Source organism: Geotrypetes seraphini, chromosome 2, assembly GCF_902459505.1.
Source record: "Geotrypetes seraphini chromosome 2, aGeoSer1.1, whole genome shotgun sequence".
Lineage (NCBI taxonomy): Eukaryota > Metazoa > Chordata > Amphibia > Gymnophiona > Dermophiidae > Geotrypetes > Geotrypetes seraphini.
Genome location: NC_047085.1, coordinates 327,475,899 through 327,499,970, shown reverse-complemented (window position 1 = coordinate 327,499,970; position 24,072 = coordinate 327,475,899). Strand labels below are relative to the sequence as shown.

General features: G+C 40.1%; 1 protein-coding gene across 4 annotated transcripts in view; it reads left to right on the top strand.

Moving 5' to 3' along the window:
* The window catches only part of RARB (retinoic acid receptor beta), a 751,528-nt gene that overhangs the window by 467,572 nt on the left and 259,884 nt on the right, over positions 1-24,072 (top strand). For all 4 annotated transcript variants that reach the window (XM_033930170.1, XM_033930168.1, XM_033930169.1 and 1 more), the window contains one exon: positions 19,602-19,750. In XM_033930170.1, the coding sequence (XP_033786061.1) occupies positions 19,602-19,750 (149 nt within the window). The remainder of the gene's footprint in view (positions 1-19,601; positions 19,751-24,072) is intronic.

Sequence of the window (24,072 nt, the reverse complement as noted above, 5' to 3'; positions counted from 1 at the left end):
GCAACTCCCCCTGACCCTTTTCTTCCTTCCCTCCTGAGGTCTCAACTTTCAAGGATTTGGATTGGACTGGTATTCCCCCTGAGACTGAGGAGATTCCGAAGGTGCCTCTGGCTCAAGGGCGGGATCTGATGGAGACCATTAATAAATCATGAGGAGAAAGGTTGGGACTAACATCTTTATCACAATACAAATAAGCTGTTATCATAGTGATATGACTGTGTGCACTAATTTGCACATTTTGGGCTTGATTCTACAAACAGCACCTAACTCGGTAGACACCAAGGGAAAGAGTACCTACTGTATGTCATTCAAAGTTAGGCACCATTTGTAGAATCACGCCTAGCAGCGCTTAAATCAAGTTAGGTGCCAATATATTAGGCCAGGGTTTTCCTGGCCTAATATACCAATGCTTAACATAGACACCTACCAGCACCTAATTCAATCCACGTCCAAGCTTTATCCCTAACCAAGCCTACTTTTCAGATAGGCGCCAGTAGGCACCTCAATGTAGACCCCTACATCCAAGTTGTAGGTGCCTACCAACAAATTCATTTTTTAATTGTTTAATCAGTTTTTAACGGGGCTTTCAATTATTAGCACCAATTAACCAATTATATTGGTAGGTGCACTGATCTAGATGCCTTTCGGTAGGCACCATATATAAAATCTGGCTTTTCTTTCTGCTGTTGTAGGTGATATGAATTTGGCATGTTATGGGTGTAGAATGGACATAGACTGCTCACTGCAATTAGTACCCGGTACTAAGAATGACATGGGGACAAATTTTTCCCTGTCCCCGCAGGAACTCAATGTCCCCGTGAGTTTTGTTGCTGTCCCTGTCCTTGCCCCATTCCTGTAAGCTCTGCCTTAACCACACAAGCCTCGAGCACTTATGATTTTAAAGTGTTTGAGGCTTGTACAGATGAGAACAGAGCTTGCAGGATTGGGCAGGGACAGGAAAAGAACTCGCGGGGCCGAGAAAATGAGTTCTCGCGGGGACAGGGAAAAATTTGTCTCCATGGCAGTAAAAGTGCAGTATAGTGCAACCATTTTTCACACTTATTGTAAAAGGATTCTTTAATGGAAAGGACATTAGCTGTCCAAAAAGGAAATTATAACAAATTTAAGGATGTGTGGAGGCCATTAATAGAATATTGTAATGATTAAAAATTATTCTTCCCTGAATAAAAATTTTAGGATATTAGAGGGGGTGGGGGGGGAGGGAATTCTGTGTTGATTATTATCAATGAATTCATTTTCATAATTGAATAAGGGTGGGAGATATTATTTTTAATATAAGGATTATTTGTAAGATTTCAAGTGTATTTGAAAGTTTAATTGATATATGTTATTATTATACTTGATTTAAGTTTGGAAATGAATAAAGATTTAAAAAAAATTTTTTTTTAATGCTTTTCACCATTCTGTAGTATTTGTCTCTTTTGTAGTGTTTTTGGAGCTTTGTAAATCCCAGATTATCTCTTTTTTTTTTTCCTTGTGTCTGTAATTAGTTTTAATTTATTTATATTTGCTTTTGCACCACTATGGTTTGTTCACCATTCTCACAGTCATTTCTGTGGTTAATCTTTTCATGTATATAAATGTGTGTTTTGATCGTTTGTATTTTTTTGAAAGGTTGTTTATCACATCTGTACATTTACCTATATGACTGTATTCTTAGCATATTTTTAACTTTGATTTATAATCTAAAGAACTGCTCCAGGTCTGAAGTATGGAGATGCAATAAACTATTTCTAGCTGTCAATGGTGTTACATTGCCAGTCATTTTCATATGGTTGATGGTATCATCAAGGCAACTTAGGTGTCACTTTATAACCTCTTTAAGCAGAGTGGAATTCTTCTGTGAAATAAATAGAACACAATCACTGCTCTTTAATGGGGTAATTTTACAAGTGACTCAAGCATATTAAACATTTTACACACTCTGGTAGATGCTTATAAAATTACCCAGGGGTATATGTACATAAAACTAGATAGTCTGAAAATTATTCCTGCTTTTACAGGCATATGCATTCCTGGAGACAGAGCAAGGGTTGGGATGTACTTATGTTCACAGAATAGATCTAAAAAAAAAGATCTTCACAAACACTCAAATAAAAGAACATAGATTGGAGTCTCAATAATGTTTCAATGGTGGTGGGCAAGAGCAACAAAAGTCCAAAGGTAGAGTCACTGTTATTAAATCTTTATTCTTATAAATCAAGCTTTATTGAGATGTCACATCAACAAAGTGACATCTCAATAAAGCTTGATTTATAAGAATAACAATTTCATAACAGTGACTCTTCCTATGGACTTTTGGTGCTCTTGACCACCACCATTGAAACATTATTGAAACTTCATTCTATGTTCTTTTATCACAGAATAGAACTATGCATACGATTCTGTTCTATTCCTCGCTTATCCTGAAGCTGCAGAGCAGATTACAATAAGATTGCCTCCTCATTTAGAAGGGACACTACCATGAATCAACCATTATGCAATATTAGTTTAGAAACAGATTAGTTTTTAGAGCTTTTTTAAATTGAATATAGGAAGGAATTTGCTGAATACATCATATTATTCCATATTAATGCACTCAGGAAAATTAAAGATTTTCCACAACTTGATTTCAATCGCCCAATCAATCTCTAGTAGTAGTGTGCAGTGAATAACCCTCCCCCCTCCTTTTTAATAAACCATGATAGCAGTTATTAGCACAAGGAGCTGCACGGAATGCTCCGTGCTGCTCCCGATGCTCATAGAAACTATACGAGCGTTGGGAGCAGCGCGGAGCATTCAGCACAGCTCCCTGCACTAATAACCGCTATTGTGGTTTAGTAAAAAGGGGGAAAAGTGAGATAAACAACATGTTCTGCATTTAAACCATGTAGATTCTTGTAAATTAAGCAGGATACCTTAAAATTATTTCTAGAGTCTATCCTAAGCCAGTGCAATTTTAACAATAGATAAACATATATTTTCCAAGGGGAATAAATCAACCGGGCAGATGTATTTTGCAAATACTGCGGTCTCCAACGAAGTTTAACTGTACAAGGAACAGTACAAAGAATTACTACAGAGGCAGTCCCCAAGTTACAGACACCTGACTTAAGTACGACTTGTACTTAAGAATGCGATTGCGGCTTTATTTGATTTCACTAAGCAGTATTTCCAGTGGCCTAGACTCCTAAAATTCTCCTGTAGCAGATTTAGGAATGTTCCATGGCCACATTAACAACAGTGTGTGGTTGTGCATGCTGTACCTTAGAGGGAACATTGGTAGAGACAGTTGATCCTTTTGTCAGCTGGGAGCAGAGGTAAGCAGCAAGAATCTTAAAATCTATAAGTTCTGAGTTACATACAAATCCAACTTAAGAACAGCTTTAAAAACGTAACTCATTTTTAACCTGGGGCCTGCCTGTAATCTCAATAAGGTGTCAAAACAGCCTAAGCAAGAGTTCCAAAATTCTCTCTGCTAAAAAAAAATCTTATAGTTCTTAATTGATGCTTGTGGAAAAAAATGAGTTTCCTGGTAAGTTACCGTAATTCAGATGGAATTCATAAGATACATTTTGAGTCGAGAATTATTCCAAGAACCTTGGACTTATTTTCAATCTTAAGTGGCTCTTCTGATAACTTTACTGCAAAATTTCCAACTTCACTATAATCCCCAAACCAAAGCAATTAGCTTTTATTTTGATTCAGTTTGAAGAAATTAGCATTTTCCAGATTTCTACTATATTTATGCAATCGGGAGTGGGCAGAGTGGGGGACGAGGGTCTATTTCCAAAACTTGTCTTGTACTTTTGGTTTTCTCGACCTTGTTATACTTTTGCTTTGTTCTGTGTGTTTGCTGATTGTACAACAATAAAACACGATTTACACTATATTAATATAAGATTGTACTCATGTTGTAGTCTCATCAAATATTTCACACACTGGACATAGAACAAAAATATCAGCATAAGACAATGAAAAAATGTCCAAAGTCAGCCAACCATTTACCCAAAGGACTTAAACATTAACAATTCTGGTGACAAAGGGGAGCCTGGGGAACTCCACAAGTAGCAAGCCATATAAAAGATTCCTCCCCTTTTTTTCTCACACTATATTCTATATTTTTTTTAGAAAGTCCTCAAACTAAGCCCATTTCACTCAATCTAGTCAGCGGCAAAGAATGGCCTATATAGGATCAAATGCTGCTGCTATGTCAAACCACAGCAAAACTACATTTTTACCAGCCACCACATAAAATTAGTATTCATGATGTTATCCTTGAGTAAGGTCATTGTTTTCAAGTTTGTAGAGATCTGGAATGAACTTCCCGACTCCATTAGGCTTTTAAGCCAGCTGCAATTATTTCGTAAATTCCTGAAAACTTTGTTGTTCTCGGAATTTTTAAATAGTTTAACTACAGCCTCAACGAAATGATAATATTATAGTTATTTTTCTAATGCTTTTCTTAGTTTTTAATTAGTACTTCCTTCTCCTATGTTTTCTGCTATGTACTCTAGTCTTAATTATATGTGAACCGAGTCGAGCTCCACTGGGAGATGACCCGGTATATAAACCAAAGATTAGATTAGATTAGTTTGCAAAACATTTTAAGAAAATGTTCACATTGGATTGAAATCCAGCTCTTGAAAAATCAGATTTCTGAACATTTGTTCTTACTCACTAACGTTAATCTGACATTGGATTTCTATGTAAAATCATTCTCAGGAAGTTTGTAGTAGAAGTTGTAATGGCAGTGTTTCATTCTTGAACAGATCGAAAATGGCATATTTTCTTCTGTGCTAGTGTGCAGTGGTCAAATGCAGATGGATCCAGTGACCGAATGAAAAGCGGGTTGCTAAACTTTCTTTCGCTGTTAAATAACAAAAGGCTCTCTGATGAAAGAGAAAACCAATATCTGTCTTTACCTATCCTATGGTATCCCTTTGTTTCCTGTGATCTGCACCTGTTGCCTCCGGGGTGGGAATAGTCCAGTGACAGTGCTCAGCCAGAGTCCCATGTGACCTGGTCAAATATAGGGTCATTCAGAGGTCATGGCCAGGTTACCAAGTCAAGGCTGCCAAGCCTTCATGTTGCTGCTTCTCTACCTCTGTCCACCCTCTCCCCATCTATTTAACAGACCAACAGAATTCCTATACATCAAGGAAAGCATTGGTTTATGTTTAAATAGCTCGCACTTCAGCTAACTAAAAGGTCCTGCTTTCAGTTTATAAAGACTTTACAAGGTCAGCTTTTCAAATGTCAAGGACAATATATAAAATTTGAATTGAGGGCATGGTACTCAGTTTTCTCATATATAGACTGAAAGATGATGAAAAACAGACTTCTTGTCTTATTTTTCCAGACTTAGACATAAAATTAAGATGGTCCACAGTATATGGTTACATTTTTTTCCCTAATGTTTAGAGGCTTATAAATAACTTTGACAATGAAATACACACATCCAGGCTGCTGAGAATCTGCTTTTAATTACTTGTACTTTCGATGAACTTTGGCGTTTCCTTTGCCTTTTTTTCGCCTAATGTACGTATGTGAGCTGTGTGCCCTGCACTCCTGCAGCGAATTCACAAAACAAGAAAAAAGAAAAGAAAGAAAGTGATGAATCCCGACTGGCTCTGACTTGATGCCAATAAAATTGAGGTCTAACAGAATGTTCTGACCACATGCAACACCCTTCTGTTCACCCTAATTAGTTAAAATTGTTCCTTCCTGCTGGGGACTCTGTGCTGGGCACTGCAATTCCTGGTTGCTTTCCAGGAAATGCATTTTTGGCTGTCAACCTTTTTCCTTAAAATCCCGCTGCTTAAAAGAGCAAAATGCCCCTTGAATTTGTTGAACCTCTGTTGAAGTCAGGTGGTTGCCATGTTAAGTGTATAGAATGTATAGAACAAAATAAAAATAGCATAAAGTGATGTGTTCCACTGGGTTCATTGTCTAATGCACGCAAGACAAAAGCGCGCGGACAATTGCGCAAAGACAACTGAGTGCAAGACAGGAGGCTAGGTAACCATAGTGATTAAAAATGCATTTGCAAAACACAGTCACGTATGACAATGACGTAACTTACATCCTTACATGAACGTGCGCGTGATTGTGTTAACATTTTCTGGCGCTCTCCACCTCCGCACACTTGCGCTCAGTTGTCTTGCGCATGTCTTGCACTCAATTGTCAGTTGCGCTCAAAGGACTTACGCTCAATTGTCATTGTACTCAATTGTCTTGCGCTCACTTGTCTGCGTGCAGTTGTCTTTGCACTTTTGTCATGCACGCATTTGACTTGCCACCGTTCCACTGCATTAAATGATTACATTTCAGGAGTAATTTTTTAAGAGGGCGTATACTTTAAGTAGTAATGTCTGCAGCTTGTCTTTGGCTATACAGTAATGTGTTTATCTACAATTGAGCACTCACATGGGTTCAGTGGAAAACAACATTTTAGAGCCATTTTACTAAACTATGGGGTCCTTTTACTAACTGATTTAGTATGTTTTAAGGATTAGCATGTGCTAAACGCCAACATGCATGTCCTGTTATAGAAATTAATATATTATGTCCTCACTGTTTCTTTATCATTCTTCTAGACCAGTGGTCTCAAACTCGTGACCAGGGGGCCACATGCAGCCCTCGGTATTTTTATATGATAGAGACTTTTAAAATACTAAAAGGATTCGATAAAATAGAGCAAGAAACATCGTTATTGACATTGTCAAATGTGTCTCGGACAAGAGGTCATGGACTGAAACTGAGGGGCAGCAGGCCCAGGACAAATGTCAGGAAGTTCTGTTTCACACAGCGAGTAGTGGACGCTTGGAATGCTCTCCCGGAGGATGTTCTGACGGAGACCTCCATTCTAGGATTCAAGGGCAAGTTGGATGCATACCTTCTTTCAAATCACATTGAGGGATACAAGTAAACAAGGTCTTCATCAAGGAACACCTACGTAGCCTCCGCGTGTGTGGGTTGCCAGACTAGATGGACCTATGGTCTGATCCGGTGAAGGCATTTCTTATGTTCTTAATATAATGGTTACGTTAGCATTTAGCGCATGCTAATCTTTAGCATGCGCTAAATCAGTTAGCACACCTTCGTTAAAGGACCCCTATATTAAGCACTAATGCTTGTTTACTACAATGTGCGTCAGTGTGCACTAATCATGCTTTATTTTTATTTTGTAATTTTTTTCAGGAGCGGGTATGCCATGTGTGAGGGAATGGGCATGGAAGTGTTATCCAACACTCCCACATTAATATTTTGCAAGTCCTGTGTGCTAATGGAAATTAAAAAAAAAAAAAAAATCCTTAAAATAATGGCGCCTTAAATATGAGCTTAGCTTGCAGGAAAGTCCCACATTAAAGCATGCTGAGGCCATAGTTTGCTGTGTTTTAGTAAAAGGGCCCCTCTACTTGCTTTGTCGTCCAATTTTCTTTTCAAAACAGAACAGCAATCAACAATTTAGCGCCCGCTGTGGGGTATTTTAATCATTTACAGACAGATATGGCAGCATATGCGTGTAAATAACCCCTTACAGAGTAGTTGAAAAATACCTTGCATGACATTATGAAGTCAATATTGCTGACTGACTACTGCTATCGTTAAACCCAGAAATTCAATGCCAGGCCATGCTCAGACTCCAGCAGTGAATTTTCAAGTTTATGAATCTGACTGACACATAGGCGCTTAAGTGTGATATTCAGCACTTAACCAGCTATGGTTTTTTACATAAAACCCTCCCTTCCCCCCCTTTTACAATACTGCAAAAGTGGTTTTTAGTTCCGGCTGGCGTGCTGAATGTTCTGCGCTGCTCCTGACACTCATAGAGTTCCTTTGAGCATAGGGAGCAGTGCAGGGCATTTAACACACTGGTCTGCGCTAAAAACCACTTCCACGGTTTTGTAAAGGAGGGTGGTTGCAAAGATAGGACTAACTTTTATGCACTCCTATTTATTCAGTTCACCTGGTCGGTTAAGTGCTATCAGCACTTAATTGGCCAAGTGGTGGACCCCCCCCCCCCCCAATAGCTGTTTTTGAGTTATTGGTAACTGGTTATTTTCACTGGCACCAACCATTTATGAGGGAGAGATAAAAGGTTTTCAGCCCAACCAAGAAGAGAATGATGTGATTATGGTTCAATCAATGTAAGAATGTCAAAACATAGAATTTTGTTTCTACAAATTGGCACTTTAATGAAATAAGATAACACTCTTTTCAGCTACAGTGGCAATATAGGAATATAGGAAGTTGGTTGGTTGGGCTGAAAACTTTTCAGCACCCCCTTGTAAGTGCCGCTGCAAATTAGCAGTTAGCTCCGAACAGGCAATTCAACTGGCCAGCTAAATCGCTTTGAATATCGACCCTATGGTGTGTTCATTGCCAGTAGGGTGAAGCATGGGCAGAGTCCAAAAATGTGCATGCAGATTATAAAATGCTACACTTTATGTTCATACATGAAATTATCATCCCATACATTCATCCTACCCTAGGCCTGGTATAAATATCCATGCATGCCACTTATGCTAGTATTTTATAAAGAAGGCTTTTAACAAACTACAGTTAAAAGTGGCCTTCGTGTGGCCTTATGTGGGTCATTCCCCTGCACTAAGTCCATTTTATCCACCAGGGTAAAATGGCCAATTTTTCTATTTTCTCTGTTAATGGCCATGTGCTAATTTTCCCATTAGCATGTGGCAATTTCTGCATGAGGCCCTACCGCTACCCATTCTGTAGGCGGTAAGGCCCATATTACGTATATAAATGGCATCTTAATATAGGCACCTTAACTTAGACATCAGTAGGCCTAGGTTAAGAGTGAGGCGCAGTGGTTAAAGCTACAGCTTCAGCCCTCTAAGGCTGCAGGTTCAAACTCCTGCTGCCCCTTGTGACCCTGGACAAGTCACTTAATCCCCCCATTGCCCCAGATACATTAGATAGATTATGAGCCTGCCAGGATAGATAGGGGAAAATGTCTGAATACCTGAATAAATTCATGTAAGCTGTTCTGAGCTCCATTGGGAGAATGGTATAGAAAATCGAATAAATAAATACTTTAAAAAAAAATTGTAAGCTGATCTTCACAAGGAGCGTCAACTGGAAAAACTACTCTGTGGGTTTCTTTGGTTGGTCGGCCGACCATGCCTTCCATTACGCCTGGTGGCTTTGCCAATAGATGGGGGTGGACTGGGATTGTGGAGGAGTGTGTGGCGCGGTGGTTGAAGCTACAGCCTCCGCACCCTGGGGTTGTAGGTTCAAATCCCATGCTGCTCCTTGTGACCCTAGGTAAGTCACTTAATCCTACATAGCCCCAGGTACGTTAGATAAATTGTGAGCCCACCGGGACAGAGAGGGAAAAATGCTTGAGTACCTGATTGTAAAACCGCTTAGATAACCTCGATAGGCGGTATATAAAATCCTAATAAACTTGAAACTTGAAACTTGCCTTTGCGGAGATTTGTAGAGACCTGTCACATGCGGCAAATCCATGACTGGGTTTTCTCTACGTCCTGCTTCTCATGGACTCCGGTAGAATTACAGCTTTGGAAACCCTATCATTTCAGTTATCTCTTGCATACCCCTCGAGTTGTGGCTGCTGTCCTGGGGAACTCCTATTATATTTTTTCTTGCTCCCTTGAGATCCACCTGGCAAGTGTGTACCCAGATGAAATGAGATTTTCAGACTACACCTCTCTTGCCCATTTGTGGAAATGGCTCCTTTCTACCAGGTATGACAGCTGCCGGATTTCTAGCGGATAGGAGGGGAAACATTTCCTATTTGTATCAGATCCTTACTGATGAGGGTACTCTACCAACACTTTCCCAGTTGCGCACTGCTTATGGTTGGAATAGATTAGATGTATTTTCTTACCTTCAACTCAGGCACTATATGAATTCTTTGCCTCCCTCGGCACTGCTTGCTACAGTATATGAAAACATGTCCGATGTTTATTGGTAGTAAAGGACCCCAAAGTTCTGCCTATGTTTCTTTATAAAATAATGCCTATGTGGGTACTTTCTTTTTTTTTTTATTTTAATTTTGAATATTTACAATATCCAATAAAACAAAGGAAAAAAAGGAATATCCAAAACAGTACAGAATCAATCCTACATACATAAATCCTTTTTAAGCCCACTAGATGGGGGAGACATGATACTTTTTGAACAAAAAATTTAGGAAAAGATAAAGAAATAATTCTCAATTCACCCTAGCGAACCTTGAATCATTCCTTACTTAATAGGGGGTTCTAATTACTCCTCTGTGGGTACTTTATTATTCTCTTATCCTAGTGCACTGTTATGAAATCACCCTCTTCTTGACTCTCTTTCAGGAAACAATACCATCTTCTCTCACATGAAAACTATGAGGGGCTACTGAAACATTCTCAGCCCAACCAACAAAGTTGTGGCAGTCTCCATCGAGGGCTATACACATGCCCCCTCTTTTACAAAGGTGTGCTAAGCTTTTTAGCACGCACTGAATATTAGCCACACTAAACACCTGCTAAACGCTAACATGTGCGTGTTAATCCTATGGACGCGTTAGCAGTTAGCGCACGCACTGATTTAGTGTATGCTAAGTCCGCGCTAAAACGCTTAGCGCACCTTAATAAAAGAGGGCCTTAGTCCGGTGATTTTCCACTGTTTGCATTCTGTATTTTTCCAACAGAATGAAAAAAGTGGAAAATCACTGGACTAACCCCCTCTGGACTAACCGATTAGCGTGCGCTAATTGATTTAGTGCGCGCTAAAATGCTAATGCGTCCATTGACTAACATGCACGCATTAGCGTTTAGCGCGTGCAAATCAGTTAGCGCACCTTAGTAAAAAAGGGCCTAAGTGTATAGCCCTAGATGGAGACTGTCACAATGTTGTTGGTTGGGCTGAGAACTTTTGAGCGGTCCCGTATAAACAAGTTAAGGTTTATTTATTTATTTATTTAGTTAAAAAATTTATAGCCCACTGCATCTACAATTCTGCATGGGTTACATACAAATAATAAAAAATTTTAAGAACCAATCAATTTGTATATAATGTATTAAAGGCACATTGAACTTCCCTCTCTGTCCCAAATGGGCTCACAATCGAAACTAAAGTGCCTGAGAAAGAGTATATTGTATAGAATAATAATAATAATAATAATAGAATGAAACAATATCTAATAGAAAATAAAAGAAATAAAGCAGAAAGGCAAAAAAAGGCATGACAGCAAAATAATCAAATAAAGAATAAAATAAAATAAAAATGTAGTTACCTTGAGAGAGTTTTTCAACTTGCCTTGCTCTGATCATGGTGTGAACAACAGGTGGAGGGGGATTTTCGATATGACACCTAAATCTGAGTTTGGCTGTTTTGCGGAACATGACAGTTGTGAACATGACCATTTTCTAAACAGGAAAACATCTATCTTTATGATTCCAAAATGGCCATTTCTAATGTGCATTTATGCACAGTTCATCTGGTTTTTGTTTTTTTTTTACTATTTTTGGAAAAAAAAAGTTCAAAAGACAATCACACAAAACAAGTCATTGGGATGTAGGAGGGGGGTGGTGGTCAACATTTTTAGGAGACTGGCCTCACAGACATCTCAGCAGAGCAATGGGGCCCCCTAGGGGGCACTTCAGTGAACCTCAATTAAAAGGTCCTAGGTACACATCTAATATAATAAAATGATAGGCCGCGCATGCGCACTAAAAAAAAGTGTTCCCTGGTCCGTCGCGAAAATACGAGTGCGCATGCGCACCTACAACACCACCACAACCTGCTCTCCGTCTCCACCTCGCGCCGCTGCAGGCCCCACACTCGCAACTCACGCATCCGCTGCAGCCTAGCAACTCCGACCACAACCTTCCCCCCTCAACTGCCTATGCCGGCTCAGGCTGGCGCGTTGAGGAGTCGGAATGCAGACCCGGAAGAGCGAAGGAAGCCTCACACTGAGCAACTGTATTTACACTGTGCAACGAGCCTCTGCCACGCTCCCGGGTTCCTCTCAGCCCACCCTTCTCGCAGTCTGGCTGGCTACCTTAGTCCTTTGCCGCCGCCGTCACCCCCTTCCCTTCCCGCAGTCGACAAAACTCTTGCCTCCAGCAGCCGCCGCAGCACTGTAAACACGCTGCTTTGCGGCCTCTACTGCCTTCATTTGCTCTTCCGTTTCTCTGATGACGTCATCAGGGGCACTGAAGAGCAAATCGGGGCAGTAGAGGCCGTGAAGCAGCGTGTTTACAGTGCTGCGGCGGCTGCTGGAGGCAAGAGGTTTGTCGACCGCGGGAAGGGAAGGGATGGCGGCGGAGGCAAGGGACTAGGGGAGCTGTTCAGACCGCGAGAAGAGAAAATCGTGTGGGCCACGAAGAGACAGGGAGGAACTGGGAAGAGGGAAAGGGGCCTGCTTTGGGGAAGGGCTGTGCTTGGAGGCAGACAGCTTTGCTTGGGGGGGAGACACAAGGGGGACCACAGAGAGACAGGGAGGAACTGGAGCGGGAGAGGGAAAGGGGCCTGCTTTGGGGGAGGGGTGTGCTTGGAGGCAGACAGCTTTGCTTGGGGGGGAGACAGAAGGGGGGCCACCGAGACACAGGGAGGAACTGGAGGACCAGAGGGAAAGGGGTCTGCTTTGGGGGAGGGGTGTGCTGGGAGGTAGACAGCTTTGCTTGGGGGGAGAAAAAATGAGGGGCCACGGAGAGACAGTCAGGGAGGAATTGGAGGGGTAGAGGGAAAGGGGTCTGCTTTGGGGGGAGGGGTGTGCTGGGAGGCAGACAGCTTTGCTTGGGAGGGGAGACAGAAGGGGGACCACGGAGACACTGTCAGGGAGGAATTGGAGGGGTAGAGGGAAAGGGAGCTGCTTTGGGGAGAGGGGTATGCTGGGAGGCAGATCATTTTGCTTAGGGGGGGAAGACAGAAGGGGGGCTACGGAGAGACAGGGAAGAACTGGAGGGGGAGAGGGAAAGGGGGCTGCTTTCTAGCACCCGTTAATGCAACGGGTTTAAATATGGACTAGTCTCTCCATAACTCCCTTATATTGTATAGTGAGCCCTCCAAAACCCACCCAAAACCTGCTGGACCCAACTGTACATAACCCCAATAGCCCTTATGCCTACAGGTATCCCTATATGTAGGTACAGTGAGATTTGTCTGGATTTTGAAAGGTTCACATACACTTCTCCCTCCGTATTCGCTGTGATAGGGGATTAACAAAACCACAAATACAGAAAAACCGCAAATAACTTTTTCATATGTTATTCACTGTTTTCTGTTATAAACCATCGTGAATTTGATGAAACCGCGAATAACATGGTGGGAGACCTGGCCTGTTCCTGAAGGAGAGGCAAAACACGGTGAAGAAAGTGCTGGGAATCAGCGATTTCTCTATGCAAGCTGATGTCATTTGGGGGGAGGAGCCAGCAAGCTACAAACTGTGAATAATCGTAACTGCGAATGCTGAAACCGCAAACACAGAGGGAGAAGTGTATTCCATCCTATGTGTAGTAGTTAGAGTGGGATAGGGGCCTGAGTCCCCATCTCTATAGTTCACTACACTGACCACCATTCAAGTTATTCCAGGAACCTGCTTGTTGCTTTAATAGGACAGTCCATAGCATCTAAAGCTGTCATATAGACAGGTACAGTATATTCTGTTTCATTCACATGTTTAGGGGATGGGAGGAGGTCAGTGACCACAGGGAAAATTATGCCTTTATCCTTCCAGTGGTCATCAGGTCAGTTTAGGCACCTTTTTGGCACTTATTCATTGTTAAAAATAGGTCTAGCCCAAAACTTCCAAATTGTGCCCTGGATGTTTTCTAAAATGTTTGATTATTGCAGAAAAACATCCAAATTATAAGCTTGCCCTAGTCCCATCCAAATCACACCTCATATTTGCCCCCTTGAGATTTAGACGCACTGCAATTGGCTAGCATAGAAATCCATCTACCAAATGGTTTTTGAAAATAGCAATTGGAAGGGTTTGGTGAGAAAAACGTCCATCTGCCCCGTTATGCCACTTTTTGGACGCTTTTATATTTTGAAAATGAGCCCCAAAATATCTGTTGTACTAAAACCAAAACAAAAAAAAAGGTCTGTTTGGTATCCAAACAAAACCAAAGCCTCAAGATTTTTTTTTTTAATCTTTTTAAGGTCTCATATAAATAACTGCTGAAATTAATCATCTTTGCCCTAATTTCAGCAGTTATTTAGATACCACTTTCAATAATTTTATTTTATATTTTATAATCTTGAGACTTTGGTTTTGTTTGTATTTTATTTATTTAAAACATTTCTAATCCGCCTTTAACCAAGGCGGCTCATAGTATCACATACACAATTCAAATTTAAACATTTTTGTTTGTGTGTTTCTTTTTGTTACAATGGATTAGTTTTTTAACTTTCCCTTATTTTTGCTTCTTAGAGTGGAACAACATAACACAACTAAATATGCAGTTTAAGCATAAAGAATTTAGGTCCCCTTTTATCAAGCTGCATTAGAGGTTTTTAGCGTAGGCTGGCATGGAAAATGCTCTGATGCTCAAAGAATTCCTATGGAGCATTTACCTCGCTGGCCTGCTCTAAAAACCTCTAGTGCAGCTTGATAAAAAGGGCCCTTAATGTTACTAACCCAGCGATTCCCAAAGCTTGTCCTGGAGACACCCCAGTCAGTCAGGTTTTTAGGATATCCACGAGAGAGATTCTCATGCATTGCCTCCACTGCATGCAAATCTGTCTCATGAATATTCATTGTGGATATCCTGAAAACCTGACTGGCTGGGTTGCCTCCAGGATCAGGTTTGGGAACCACTATACTAAATGCACACTTCATTCTTCTTTGGCCACTACTTTATCTAATTGTGTAGAAAAAAAAATCAAAACATGGCCGGAATCTTGAAGGACCTCAATGTTTGGGATGTTCTGCCATCATGTGTGGCACTCATTATGTTGTCCATACAACTCACCATGGCTTTTTTCCAGGTGAATTTTTATTTCAGTCCGTTATGTGTGTTCTTAGGAGACGAGAGATCAAAAAAAGGTCCACCAAGATAGCTGCACAAGAACAAACGCAGAGCAAAAAACAAAACAAAAAAAAACCAACAACGTGGAACCAATGATCTTCTAGGGTTATGTTTTACTCATCAATGGTGCAGATGCATGCACAGTAAAATGTCCAATGTCACAGAAAATACATAAAAGATACTACACAAATGTGGCATACACCCGACACGGGCCGTGTTTCGGTCGTGACAACGGCCTTCTTCCGGGGTCCGGTCGTACTGGGAGCCACAAGTATAAAATGCAGAAGCACAATTCCAAATGTGTACACAAGAAGCGTAGGAGACGGCAGAGCAGGGTAAAAGTGTTTTCAAAAGCAAAAACAGGGTAATACAGACACATTAAAATTAATAGCTAATTTATATCCAGTAAAGACATCTACAAAGTCTCACAAATCAAACTGACATGAGAGGAAAAAAGGTAGAACTACAATAAAGTGAGAGAAAAGAACAGTTAAGAAAAAAAAAACAAAAGGTAAGGGGTAATAAGGGTTCCTTTTACTAAGATGCACTAGCATTTTTAGCGCACGCAGCAGATTAGCCCGCACTAACCCTGTGCTACGCGGCTAGAACTAACGCCAGCTCAATGCTGGCGTTAGCATCTAGCACACACGGCATTGTAGCGTGCGCTATTCTGCGCGTTAAAGCCCTAACACAGCTTAGTAAAAAGAGCCCTAAAATTTTAATCTGTATTGCTATAATTGCCACGGAAGCTGGGCTAGTGATCAATTAAGGTGTACTTAAAAGGACAGTCATACTGCAAAAGCGATTGCTTTTAAGCTGGTCTTGAAATTATCTAACGTGTAAATCTCTTGTTTGCTTTTGTGTTGGGAAGTTCATTCACGTGAGGACAGGATTACTTTATTTATTTATTTTTTTAACTATCTTTATTCATTTTAAAGCTAAAAATAAGTGCAACATATATGTATCCTCCCCCCCCTTCTATATACCCAACAATTGCACTCAACCATAATTCAATTAAAAGTATTTCCCCACCCTGGAAGTGTATGTTCAAAGGGCAAAATCCAAAATCACTCCTTACAGAATTTGGCCAATGGCTCCCAAACATCCTTAAATTTCCTATAATGTCCCTGCTGAATTTGTTTACAGCTGGAGCTGATTGCCATAAATATAGTTAGTTTGGGACTGTTTCACCTAATTATAGAAAATTTATGGACGTTGAAATTCAAATCCTTTGAGAATTTTTTGAAAACTATTCTTCTAAAGAGATGTTGAAGTGTGAAAGCAACTTATAATTGTACGGAGTTTTTTTATAAACCCGTGATGAGGTGGTGAGCTTAGGGTACTTGTGTAGTCCCGGCGACCCACAATTGAGGTTTATTTTTCTCCGTTTATTTATGATTTTGTCAACTGTCCTGTATTTGTTATTATATACTTTTTGGTGTGAATGAACCCCTACTTTAACTATTTACAACGTTTATATTTACAATTTTTTCTTCACGGAATACGATTGTACCTTCATTATATTTAGTTGATATAACACCTGCTGTATAGCAATCATACGTTCCATTTTAAAAATGTGGCATAAAGATTCCCACCAGAAATTATAATTTAACCGGTCCTAGTTTTTCCAGTTCTTCAAAATAAGTTGTATGGCAATTTCTGTCATAATAAAGAGAAGTTTATTATTATGGGAAGATATTGGGCTTTTAGCCCTCATTAACGTGCCAAATAACACGGTATCATATGTCAATGCCACTGGATTTTCCAATATTTTATTCACTTGACCCCCAAATGGATTTCCAAAATTTAAGTATCAAGGGACAATAGAACAGTAGATGATCCAATGTCCCTACATCGAGATGACAGTGCCAGCATCTGTTAGACATAGACCTATCCAATTTCTGTAAATGAACAGGGGTCCAAAAGGAAAGGATTACTTTAAATACATCAGCTGTCACGCCACCCTTCCATATTTTAGGTATAACATGTCCACCTGCAGCACGTTTTGTTTGTGCAGTTCTATGAAAAACACCCCCGCTGTTTAAGGAGATGAACTAATTCAAATAAAGTGGTTGCCTTTCTTCCTTGTAAAAGAATAGAACTGACGGTGTATTTTTCTTTATGAGATATGTACTTGAGTTCAAACAGAGGTAAAGCTAAAAAAAAAAAAAGATTTTATTTTTGCCCCGTTTTGGCTTCGCCTTACCTTGCAGATCTGATCTTGCTTTCCAAGTAAGCCTGTTAAAAGATTTCACAGGAATTCCCTCTGCTGACTGTGCTTTTTTCATTCCCCAGCAGATCATAAGATCTAATCTAATCATTCCTAAATGAAACAAGGTCTTTACAGTTTGGCAAAGTTTTTGTTGCATGTATACTCTCTCTTTCACAAGGCCGCGCGACAAAAGTCCCAAAGCCCTTCAAATCCCCTGGGCTTTGGGGCAGTTTTCGCAGCGGCAACTGCTAGCACAGCTTTGTAAAAAGGTGGGATAGATAGCAAAGTATTTTTATTTTTATAAATTTTCTTTTCTCTCACACCATTAGCTGCTGCTTCTAGTTTGGCATTCAGCCACAAATATGCAGAAGTGTGTAAAATTATTCCTTCTAGACCAGTGGTCTCAAACTCAAACCCTTTGCAGGGCCACATTTTGGATTTGTCGGTACTTGGAGGGCCTCAGAAAAAGATAGTTCATGTCTTATTAAAAAAATGACAATTTTGCATGAGGTAAAACTCTTTATAGTTTATAAATCTTTCCTTTTGGCTAAGTCTTTAAAAATAATATTGCAATTTATAGCTAAAGAGACATATGATGATCAAGAAACTCTTTTATTTGACTTTTCTAATTATGATGAACATACCGAGGGCCTCAAAATAGGACCTGGCGGGCTGCATGTGGCACCCAGGCCGCGAGTTTGAGACCACTGTTCTAGACTGTCTTCCCCTGTGGAGATCATAGGATGGAGAGAGTGGTCGTTTTATTGAATGACAACCCTCTTCCTCTTGGAAAATCTAAAGATCGCTCTTTTGGACTGAGGTAGCTAAATGTAATGTAATGTAATTTATTTCTTATATACCGCTACATCCGTTAGGTTCTAAGCGGTTTACAGAAAATATACATTAAGATTAGAAATAAGAAAGGTACTTGAAAAATTCCCTTACTGTCCCGAAGCCTCACAATCTAACTAAAGTACCTGGAGGGTAATAGAGAAGTGAAAAGTAGAGTTAGAGGAAAAATAAAAATAAAATAAACATTTTAACAAGACAGCATTGATCTAAATACTTTGGAAGGTAGAAGAGAGGAGAGAAAGGAATAGAAGCAGAAAGGGGAGCCGTTGAACAGTAGAATTCTGGAGAAATTTAAATGATAGAAATAGAACAAAACAAAGACAAAAGGCAAAACAATAGATAAGATTAAAGATAAATCATAAGCTGGAAAGAAAAATAAAATAAAACTTTGTCTTCAATCCACGGTTTCAGCGTCAGTGATGAAGTGGAGCAAGTAAGTTTAGGAGGAGCGATTGACGTTTCCAGAAATGAATTTATAAAGACCATGTGTGTCTGCCAAGGCTACAGAAGTGAGCAGCTATCATTTTATCATTTCATAGACTTACTGTGAACTTCTGGGATGCATGTACTAGCAAGATGTAGGAGCAACTCGTTTAAAAAAAGCATCTCAAGAGCATTTGATGAAACTAACTTATTTAAAGGGACTAATAGATTATTGATTTAGTCAGCCTAACTCCGGACAAATCAATAACGTAGTGCCCTGCGTCTATCTTAAATCTTAACAATTGCTATTGAACGAAGGAATATACGAGGGGCCACCTGAAAGTTCTCAGCCCAACCAACAAAGTTGAGGCAGTCTCCATTGAGGGCCATATATTTAGACCAGTGATTTTCTACTGTTTTCATTCCGTCAGAAAAATATAGAATGAAAAACTGGAAAATTGTTGAACTGACCATAGCGTCGGAGCAGTTACTGCTACTGCCGGCGCAAAAACCCGCGCATTAGTAAAGGAGGGGGTAAGTGTATAGCCCTCGATGGAGACTGCCCCAACTTTGTTGGTTGGACTGAGAACTTTTCAGCAGCCTCTCGTAGTCGACTGGCTTTATTATTTGGGGGTCTTTTTCATTTGGACCAAAAATCTTCAGTAGATGTGTAAAGCTGGCAGCTTTTCTTTTGATTGTACGAACATGTTTAGCTACTATTGAGCACCTGCGCAGATTCAACGGAAAGGAGTTTCAAGTTTATTTAAATTTGACAAATCGCTTATTACATACTAAGCGAGTAACATTAATATATAAGATAGATCTAGAGTTCATTATTCAACTTTAAAAGGGGTTAAAAACAAACTGACAAAACAAATAGACTCAGATACATAAGGAAAAGGAAGAGAAGACAGTTACAATATTGATATTTTTCATAATTGGGAAGAAAATAAAAACCAAATAAGGGAAAAACATGTTTGCTTTTTCATCTTAAAACCGAACAGCGATCAACAATGTAGCCACAAGTCTAAAATGTAGGTTTATATAGCAAATTTTATTCTTTGGCATGAAAAATCCACTACAATGGACTGTTTGTTTTCACTCTTTTGCAGCAATTGAAACACAAAGTACAAGTTCTGAGGAGTTGGTCCCCAGTCCTCCCTCCCCCCTCCCTCCCCCTCGTGTCTACAAGCCCTGCTTCGTCTGTCAAGATAAATCCTCTGGATATCACTATGGAGTCAGTGCTTGTGAGGGGTGCAAGGTGAGTAGAAAAATGCATTTGTAGAAATATACTTTTGTAATATGTAGACCTGACCTTTAACCCTTTCTGGTGGGCAAACTTATGCTCTAGTTACAAATATGAAAAAATGAATGCAGAATTGTTAGGGAATAATAAGGCATTTAAATTAGTGTGGGGCCCATTGGCAGCTTTTATTGCATCTATATAATCGATATCTCTCTTTTAATATAGGTTTGTTTTCCATGCACATCTGGGAGGGGGGTGGTATTTCATAATACTATAATTAACTATGGGCTCCTTTTCCAAAGGTGCGCTATGGCCTTAACACACGGAATAGCGCACGTTAAATTGCCGCAGGTGGTAGATTTTCGGCTAGCGCACGCTAATCCGGTGCATGCGATAAAACCGCTAGCGCACTTTCGTAAAAGGAGCCGTATGTTTACATCATTGATTAGTAAAAGGGATGGGGGAAAAAAGGTGACTTTAAATTTTGTAAGTTAAAAGGTGCTTCGTATTGCACTGTTCATACTTGAAAACTAATAAAGATTAAAAAAAAGAAAGAAGACAACTGATCATTTAGAAAAGGTGTTTCATTATATAGGGATGCACTGCACAGACTGACATTGAAGCCATGGGTCATGTCATTTCAGAAAATACCTTAGTCAAGAGAGATGCAGGTAGAAACTTCAACTTATTCCTGAGCAATACTGGCATTCAGAGAATTTTTTTTATGTTCATATGTTTTTTAGGAAATTCACTAAAATGTTTATGATGTTCATTTAATGAAAAGGCGAAGCCAAAAAAAGAACTGCAGAAAATGTACACGGTATAAGAATTTTTATTCAAGTCAATAAAAAGTTGTATATCCAAAATTGGTCCTTGATATTAAATAGTACGGACCCGACATGGGTTTCTCTGAGCAGTATCTTCGACTGGAGATTTTGTACCGCCTGTGTTTCCAGAACTTTTTATTTCAATTACTGTTACCCATATGGTTCTTGTATACAAATGTACCCCTGAGGAAAAAGTGTCTTTCGAAACACGGATCGTGTCGGGTCCGTACTATTTAATATCAAGGACCAATTATGTATACACAACTTTTTATTGATTTGAATAAAAATTCCTATACCGTGTACATTTTCTGCAATTCTTTTTTGGTTTCGTTGTTGTGTCTTCACTGCAGTTTTGTTGGTTTCTGTTTTTTTGTTTTGTCATTTAATGAAAAGAACACTTGACTCATCTGGAAGGATATCATAACGATATTGGTCCATTTAATTTGTCTAATCAAAAAACAATGAAGCATTTGAAATATACAGGGGCCCCATTTCTAAACTGCATTATTTCTTAGTTTACCCCATGTTAAATGCTAGCGCAGAGTCGCAGTAAGGGTTTTTTGCGGGGGGGGGGGAGATCACATTTAGCGCACAGTAATCTGGGCATTTAAGACCAGATTTTATAAATGGTGTCTAACTCAGTAGGTGCCTATGAAAACGGTGTCAGGTCAAAAGCGCGCCGGGACAAAGGCGCGCCCAGACAATTGAGCGCAGCGCAGAGGCGCGCGCTGCTCAAAATTACTATTTTTAGGGCTCTGACGGGGGGGGCGTGGGGGGACCCCCCCACTTTACTTAATAGACATCGCGCTGCATTGTGGGGGCGTTGTGGGGGGTTTGGGGGGAAAAAGTTAAGTTTACAGTAAAATGTGGACGGTTACAACCCCCCAAACCCCCCATAACGCCGGAGCAATGTCTATTAAGTAAAGTGGGGGGGGTTCCCCAACAAAACCCCCCGTCGGAGCCCCTAAAAACTGTAATTTTCTTCGGCGCGCGCCTCCGTCTTGCGCTCAGTTGTCGGCGCGCGCCTTTGTCTTTCGCGACGTTGTCTATGAACCATGAAAACAGTACCTACTGCATGTCAATGAACGTTAGATGCCATTTATAGAATCGAGCCCAGCAGCGCTTGAATCAACTTAGGCGCTGGTAAGCATGAATAATTTAGCTGCTGGTATGCTCAATTATATTTTATTGAGCTCAACAAGAGAAAAAAGGAAATACACAAGATGAAACACAAACAAGCTCAAATTTTATTATACAAAACCCCACACAACTCCCCCCCCACCATCGCGTGACCACCCCCTCTCCCCCAACAAATCCCCCCATACCTCCCCCCCCAGGTACTCCTTCCAAATACAACACCAACATAGGCTAAAATAGAATGCAAAATGATACAGGCATACCAACTGTAACAGAGTGATACAGGAGACCAGGAAATTATAACAGTTAAGCAAGCGGCTGCGAGCCAAGGGAGTCATAGTAGTCCAAAAAGGTTCCCAGGTGCGTTGAAAAACGCGCCCCGGGAGAGAAGTGAAGTCTTGCACATCTCGGCATTCCCACATCAGGACGGTAATCATCCGGCACCGCCAAAAAGTTTAGCTGCTGGTATATTAAGCCAGGGTTTTATTGGCCTAATGTACTGGCGCCTAAGGTAAGCGCCATCTCAATCCACACCCAAACTTCACCCCAAATCCGCCCTAACCATGCCTACTTGCAGATAGGCGCAGGTGTAGACACCTACCAAGTTAACCTCCGACAAGCTAATTAATTTTTTTTTAATCATTGTAATTTGTTTTTAATGGCACTTTCAATTATCTGTGCCATTGAAGTCAATTAGAAAAATTAAACCCCCCTTTTATGAAGCTGTGTTAGGCTTTTTTATTGCCAGCAGCTGTGGTAAAAGCTCCGACCGACGCTCATAGAATTCCTGTGAGCATCGAAGCTAATACCACTGCAGCCGGTGGTAAAAAAAAGCCTAACGTGGCTTCATAAAAGGGGGGGTAAGTTAGGTGCCTAGATCGATAAGTGCCCTGATCTAGATACCTACCTGTAGGCACCTTTTATAGAATCAGAGCCTTAGTGCTTTTTGTGTCTGAGATGTGCAGTGGATGGAAAGTGAGCATGGAAGGTATTTGGCAGTTAATATGCTGCAATTACTGGGTACCATGTACTAACGTAGTTAACACAGGACCGCTTATTGCTTTCTAAATAGGAGATGCTGTGTGCTTCTGCTTTAACAGAGAGCAGGTACCAAGTGTTAATTTGAATGCATAATCTGTGATAAAAATTAGTGTTTTAGGTTTTATTAAAGCTTGTTATACTGCATGCTCTTATGACAGGTCCACGCAGTTTACAATAAAATATAATGCAAGGCAAGAACTCCATTAAAAAAATAGGATAGACTTACCAACCTCAATCAAAACATTCATTCGCTCAAACAATCTTGAAGCCTTACACTCATTAACCCCCTCCTTTACAAAGCCGCGCTAGTGTTTCTAGCGCTGGCCGCCGCAGTAACAGCTCCGATGCTCATAGAATTCATACAAAGTGTCAGAGTTGTTACCGTAGCGGCCGGCGCTAAAAACGCTAGCACGACTTTGTAAAGGAAGGGGTAATTTCTTTTTTTTTTTTTTAATCTATCTAGTGTTTAATATCCCATGTCTCCAGGATCTCAGTTGAGATGAGGACCATTACAAACCAACTTAGCATATATGAACTAAATTGCTTGTGATGGAATTCTTCTCTTCAAATACTTCTTGAGAAAAGGTTTTCAAAAGCATCTTAAAAGCCTTTATATTTGGCTTGAGCCTCAGTTCTCATGGAAGATGATTCCATAATTGCGGTGCCACAAAGTAAAAAGCTTTACTCCTAGTCGATTTCCATTTCACTCTTTTTGCTGATGGAAAAACTAATCTATGATCTTGAAATGACCTAACAGTTCTAGCCGGTGTATAAGGAATGAATGGTTAACACATACAGATAATTTGGTTGCTGAGTATAAAAAGCTCTATGGGTTAAAATTAGAGCTTTAAACTAAACCCTACACTACAATAAACAGTTAATCAATGAGATTGCAAAAGCAACGGGGTCACCCAATCAAACTTCTTTTTATATCCTAATAATTTAATTGCTGTGTTTTGAATAGTTTGCAATCTGTTCAGTCTATTCTTAGAAAGCCCCATGTCTATTATGTTACAATAATCCAATTTAGATATTACAAGATGAGGACATTACTGTTAACTAAAATTTTATACTGAATTTTTTAGGAAAATTGCTATATTTCAATTTAAAATTCAACAATTGCATATGCTGATATTCTTGGACCGACTCTTAATGCCTTACTCTCCATTTAGGACACTCAGATCAACACAACAAAACTTACTAACTATTCCTTCTTTGAAAATAATTGGGACCAGAAGAGCAACCGTCTTTTCAGTATTAGCTCCCCAGCAGTTGAATAATTTGCCAATTTACTTACGTGGCGAACCATCCTTAGACAAATTCAAGCGCACC